This window comes from Ochotona curzoniae, unplaced genomic scaffold, assembly GCF_017591425.1.
Source record: "Ochotona curzoniae isolate NIBS_2020 unplaced genomic scaffold, NIBS_Ocur_1.0 contig_1274, whole genome shotgun sequence".
In the NCBI taxonomy this organism is placed as follows: domain Eukaryota; kingdom Metazoa; phylum Chordata; class Mammalia; order Lagomorpha; family Ochotonidae; genus Ochotona; species Ochotona curzoniae.
Window position 1 is genome coordinate 14,605,989 of NW_024465023.1, and position 6,667 is coordinate 14,612,655.

Sequence of the window (6,667 nt, forward strand, 5' to 3'; positions counted from 1 at the left end):
CCTAGGCCACGAAATTGGCTACTGCTGTCAGATGTACTGAAGAAATTGAAGATGTCCTCACGCATCTTCCGCTGCAACTTTCCAAATGTGGAGATTGTCACCATTGCCGAGGCAGAGCTCTACCGGCAGGTCTCCACAAGCCTTTTATTCTCTTGTCCCAAAGACCTGGAAGCCTTCAACCCGGAGAGCAAAGAACTGCTTGATCTGGTGGAATTCACCAGCGACCTGCAGACTCTGTTGGGCTCCACCATAGAGTGGCTGCACCCCAGTGAAGGCATCTCGGAAGCCAGCTGGTGAGCTTGGCAGCTCCTTGGCGGATGGCGGACAGTGTGTTCTGTGGGAATCCTTGTGCATATGTGTCATAGTACAGCTATTTCTGTAAAGAAAGGACACTATTACATAGGAAAATATCTCTTCTTTATATAAGAGAAAGTGCTCCAGTCAGAAGAACTTCAAAATCTGTTGTTTTCTTTTGAAACTTTTTAAGTCAGTTTTTATAAAGTTGTTATATAGTGTTTCTTTTACTTTTGGATGCACACATGCTTTGGAATTGGGATAGATTTGTTTTTACTTGGAACATTTTTTTTTCTTTACTTTTTTTTTTTTTTTTTTCTAAAGGGGAAGCAGACATGAGGAAAAGGAGCTTCACATTTTGATTTAATTTCATTAAAAGTTTTGATGCCAGAGGTTCTAAGTATGTAATGTGTGGTCTGAATTTGTGTGGTTGGTTTTGGGGAGCGAATTTGGTGAAGGCACTTGGTGGTGTTGTACCTTTATGTTTTGTTTACAGAGTACCTGCTTGGGCCAGGTAAATGCTATTGGATATAATCCAGTAGTGTGTAATATAAATTCAAACCATATCCACACACAACAACTAATTGTATGAAACTTTTATATCCTAATTTAAAAGCTGTGAAATTAGTTTTCACGCATCAAACCGGATTGTTTATATGTTTAAACATTTTATGCTCTTATTTAAAGAAGACTTTGAGCTATTTTTTTCTGTACCCTGTAAAATATTGAAAACTAACATAATATGTTGAGGTTGCTTGAAAAATGTACATAAAACTAAAATTTTCTGAATTGTGTGTTTATGTTTGAAATCTGTGTTTTAACTTTGTAAGTAAATTCTCTGCCTTTGTATTTATATTTTACAAAAATTTTCTTAAAAGGCAATAAACCCGTTGAGGAAAGGAGAAAACCGAAGTACTTTTGTGTCCTATGTATTTCTAATGTGTTATTGTTGTCACCGGTTTTTTAAAAAACGCTGTTGATGAGACAAAGTTCAGGCCATTTATAATCCATGTAAGTTGGAGGATTCCAAATAAGATTTAAAGTCCTATTCTAAACGCCCAATTCTGGACTTGATGCTTTCTGTCTCTTCCTTCTCTTCTCTGTATCCTTTGATTCCCCTCAGGCTTAGTCATCACCTTGGACCTTGACCTGCTGTAATTCCTGCATCATAGCCAAAACCTTATGTTGATACCAACCAAGCTTTGTTGTGTGTGTGTGTGTGTGTTTTAATTGGGAAGTCATATACAGAGAGAAAGATTTTCCATCTGTTGGTTCACTTCCCAAGTGGCTGCAACAGCCAGAGCTGAGTTGATCCGAAGCTAGGAGCCCAGAGCCTCCTCCACGTCTCACACACAAGTGCAGGGTCCCAAGGCTTTGGGCCATCCTCAGCTGCTTTCCCAGGCCACAACAGGGAGCTGGATGGGAAGTGGAAGTGGAGCTGCCGGGATTAGAACAGGCACCCATATGGGATCCTGGCACGCTCAAGGAGAGGACTTCAGTCGCTAGGCTACTGTACCATGCCGAGCCCTATTGTGTTACTTCTTTTCCTCCAGATAGTTTTCCTCTGTTAGCTTTAAAATCCAAGTGCATGCTTGGTTGGCCTAGTCAAAGTATGTACCTTCCATTGTTCAACTGCCCTTTTTTCCTAAAGTATCTGGATTGGTCAGCTGATGCAAAATTTCTGTACCACATCCATTTATTTGTAGAGGCTAAAATGTTGAGAACTACCCAGACTCCCTTGCAGCTATGTTTCTGTTTCTGAATATCTTTTCTTTGAAAGCAGTGTAGAGTAAATGTAAATACCTTCCTACTGTAGTGGTTGCTGATAAGAAAGACTGAGGAAATGGGTCCAGCCAGTGCCTCAGAGCAGTATTGTAATCAAGTATCTGGAAGCCTTGTGGGTGATGAGGTGCAGTAGTGGTTATGCCATTGGTGGCTTTCTAAGTCCTTGGATAGTAGCTTCAGCAAGTTGTTCTTGAACCTCGTAGTTCTGCAGCTGCCCCTGACTCTTCTCCAACTCTTACAAAAAATCTTGTAACCTGAGCCACTGGGTCACAACCATGTGTTCTCCATACTATGAGATTGCTCATTTTGTACTGACCACTGGGAACCCCAAGGCAGAGCTGACAGGAAGGAGGCCACGGGTATGCTTTGCTTGAGTAAATGGAGAGGAAGTAGAAGACGCGGGCAAGGCATTAGGAGTAGGAAAATCTAGTCGGTCAGCTTGTTCTGACGGGAAAGGGAGTCCTTTATTGGAGAAAAATGGGCAATGAATAAAGTCTACAATGTATCCTGCACACAAAAAGCAACTGACAAGTTTTTGAATCCATTCATTTTTCTGATTGCTTAAAAAAAATCTTGTTTGTAAAAAATAATGCTAATCATTTCATAGATAACTCTTCCACTACTAGTTCTGCCCTGCCCTGGCTGGAAGTAATCACTCTTAATAACGTGTAAAACATTTGCTTTGAGGGAGACCAGTAAAGCAGACCTACAGAAAGATTTTAAGTAAAAGAGGACTGGGGAGCTTGGAGTACTTCAGGCAGCAAGCTGTCTCCAGAGAATCCGAATTGTAAAATGAAAAGCTGACCCACACACTGGGGAATTCGGCTCTTTGTATTCGTATTTGGGCTAGAGGCAAAGGGACAGGCTAAAGCTAACTGGGGTTTCTATCTGGAATAAAGGTCATTCTATTCATTAAACCAAAGAAATAGGTGCCTCCCTACCAGCTTGATAGCCTAGCAGCTGAAGTCCTCACTTTGAACACGCCAGGATCCCATATGGGCACTGGTTCTAATCCTGGCAGCTTCCCATCCAGCTCCCTGCCTGTGGCCCAAAGCTTTGGGATCCTGCACCCGCTTGGGAGACCCGAAAGAAGTTCCTGGCTTCTGACTTCGGAACAACTCAGCTCCAGCCGTTGCAGCTGCTTGGGGAGTGAATCATAGGAAGGAAGATCTTCCTGTCTCTCCTGCTCTCTGTATATCTGCCTTTCCAATAAAAATAAATCTTTTTAAAAAAGAAGAAAAGAAAATAGATGGGAGCCATGAACTTGGAGGTGGGGGAGGAGTAATGAACTTGGTTTAGGAAACATGGAAGATTATATAATAGCTCACAAAGCTGGAGGAGCTGGTAGATGTGAAAGCCACCAGGGTGGTTCATGGATGTGGCAGCGCTACCTGGAGTATGGGCCAGAACCCCAGCTGGGTGAGGAGGAGTTGGTACCTGTCCAGGAAGTCCCCTTGGGTATAGAAGAGCTCAGTACAGGAACAGAACAGGGCATGGGGTGGGGAGGAGAGATACCCCCGTGTCTACAGGAATTCCACATGTGTAGTCAGGTGCCCTGCACAGGCAAGGGGTGACCACTATGGGACTGGGAACCCCTTCCAGAACAGAGTTGTTTATTATCACATATGTGGAACCCCCGAAGTGGGGGCTGAGGGGAGGGGAGGAATACAGGAGAGCTCAGCAGGGCTATGGCGCAGGAAATAGGAGGGAGGCAGGCCTTGTGGAAGTGGACAGGCCCACAGCACAGCGGCGTGGGGAGAGGGCACGCTCAGGAGTACCGGAGGCTCATCCCGGTGTGGAGAGTGGGAGTGGGAAGCTCCCTGGGAAAAGGGCCCGGGAAAGCCCAAAGCCTTGAGAATCTACCAACGTGGTAGATCTGCAAAAGGCTCCTCCTGGCTCCTTGGCTCAGCTTTGGACGTTGCAGACACTTGGGGAGTGAACCAGTGTATGGAAGATCTTTCTCTCTGTCTCTCCTCCTTTCTATAACTGACTTTGCAATAAAAAATAAATACATCTTAAAAAAAAAAACAAAAACAGAAAAGCAACAGAAGATGGCCAAAATGCTTGGGCCTCTGCACCCACGTGGGAAGCCTGGTGGATTGATGTCTGACTTCCACCTTGCCCACTCTCACCTTTTTCAGCACATGAAAGATTATCTCTGCCCACCTCCTCTTCTTGCCAGCCCACACCCAAATTCTCTGTAACTCTGCCTTTCAAATACATAATTTTTTTCAAGAAAAGAAATCTTTGTGCTTCTGGGTTTTCTACTCCTTCAGTAAATCTCCTTGTAATGCGCTTCCTATCTGGGTCAACTTGGACCCAGCTCCTGCTCAGCATTGTTCTGTTGTGTCAAAATCAACCTGAGGGTTCAGGCAATGGAACAACTGGTTAATTCTCTCCCTACAAGTGCCGGGATAACATATGGGCACCAATTCGTGTTCTGGCTACTCTATGTCCCATCCAGCTCCCTGCTTGTGGCCTGGGAAAGCAGTCAAGGATGGCCCAAAGCCTTGGGTCCCTGGGAGACCCTGCATGGGACCCTGGGAGACCCTGCATGGGAGACCTGGAGGAAGCTTCTAGCTATAGTCTGGCCTGGGCCTGGCCATTGCGACTATTTGGGGAGCAAATTAGCATATGGAAAATATGGACATTCTGTGTGTGTATGTAGCTTTGCCTCTTCAAACAAATAATAATAATAATAAAGAAATGGCTCTCCTTGTGGGGAGTGGTGTACTGGCTGTGAGGGAGAAATGGCAGCTTTGCTCCAAGTATTGCCGCAGTATAGGCTGCTGTTTAGACTTCGTGTCATTATAGCCCGAAGCAATACCTCTAACAGGAAAAAGCACAGCAGACCCAATGCAGCCTACACATGCAGGGGCGAGCACAGCCACACAGGAACCATTTCAAGTGACTAAAAGCCCCAAAATTGATACTACAATCTCTCATCTACTTACCCTAAAGGCAGACTTGTAGAAATATTTTAGCTTGGGCCCAATGCAATGACCTAGTGTCTAAATCCTCACCTTGCACCCACCAGGATCCCATATCGGTGCCAGTTCATGTCCTGGCTGCTCCACTTCCCATCCAGCTCCCTGCCTGTGGCCTGGGAAAGCAGTAGAGGATGGACCAAAGCCTTGGGGCCCTGCACCTGCGTGGGAGACCTGGAAGAAACTCCTGGCTTCAGATCAGTTCAGCTCAGGCCATTGAGGCAACTTGGGTAGTGAACCAGCAGATGGAAGAACTTATTCTGTATTTCCTTTCTGTATATCTGCCTTTCCATTCAAAATAAATATTTCAATACAAACAAAAAACATGAAAATGGGCTCAACACAATAGCTTAATGGCTAAATTCCTCTCTCTTTGTATACTCCGGATTCCATATCGGCTCCGCTTCATGTCCCGGCAGCTCCACTTCCCATCCAGCTCCCTGCCTGTGGCCTGGGAAAGCAGTAGAGGATGGCCCAAAGCCTTGGGACCCTGCACCTGCATGGGAGACTTCTGAATGCTGCCTTCAGATCAGCTCAGATCTGGGCATTGCAGCCACTTGGGGAGTGAATCAGCGGACAAAAGGTTTTACTCTCTGTTTCTCCTCCTCTCTATATATCTGACTTTTTGATAATAAATAAATCAATCTTTAAAAAAATAAAACCCTGACATTGATCAAGCCTCTACAGTTAGCAGTGTTCGGTAGCCATATAATGTCAGCCATATGTGTGAGTCCAAATTCTCCTAGCATCTACATTAAAAAAAGAGAGATGTATAATTAACTTCTATGATAGTTTGTCTCAACTCAGTATACCCAAAGTATTACCGTTTTGACACACAATCAATATAAGATGTTATTAATGAGATACATTTCGCTTCTTGTGGTGTTAAGATTTGGAAAATCCTGCTGCAATTTTGTATTTAACAGCACTTGTCCACATGAACTGACCACATTTTCAAGTGCTCTATAGTCATGTGTGGTTATTGGTTGCCACGTCACCTACTTATCAATTGACAGGAAATATACAGGGAATGGAGAACATACTAGAACATGGGGCAAGCGTTTGGCACAAGTCAGACCCTTAGGAGGCTCTGTAAGATGTTTGCCTGACTTTGTTCAACAGATAAACTGTAAGGAGATAAAAAGATGTGGGTGAACCTTGAGGCTAAGACACTCGGGAGAGTCACCAATAATTGCAATGGGCACACCAGAGCCCAATTTGAAAGTCAATTAAAAAAAATCATGAAAACCAGGGGAAACAGGAATCCTAAATATATTATTTCAGTCCTTGTCTTTTTAGCAATACATGCTGAAATAGTTACTGAATAAAGAAAAGATATTATCCAGGGGAAAGAGAAGATGGAGCCATAGACAAAGTAAACCTCGTCATGTTTATAACCTAAAGCTTAGTTATTTGATTAATAGAGAGGCCGAGAAATTGAGAAGCAGAGCATTCGCATCTGCTGGCTCACCTCCCACATGCCAGGTGCTGGGCCAGGGCGGAAGCCCGAAGTCCATCCAGGAAGCCAGTGAGTGGAGCCATCACTGCTGCCTGCCAGGGTGTGTGCGAGGGCAGGAGGCTGGAGTCAGGGGCTGGAGCTG

General features: G+C 44.5%; 1 protein-coding gene across 1 annotated transcript in view; it reads left to right on the forward strand.

Moving 5' to 3' along the window:
- BCOR (BCL6 corepressor) overlaps nt 1-1,201 on the forward strand; it is a 40,090-nt gene extending 38,889 nt beyond the window's left edge. Inside the window, exon 15 of the mRNA XM_040999934.1 lies at nt 6-1,201. Within this exon, the coding sequence (XP_040855868.1) occupies nt 6-297 (292 nt within the window). The 3' untranslated portion in view covers nt 298-1,201. The remainder of the gene's footprint in view (nt 1-5) is intronic.
- Nucleotides 1,202-6,667: the final 5,466 nt, after the last annotated feature.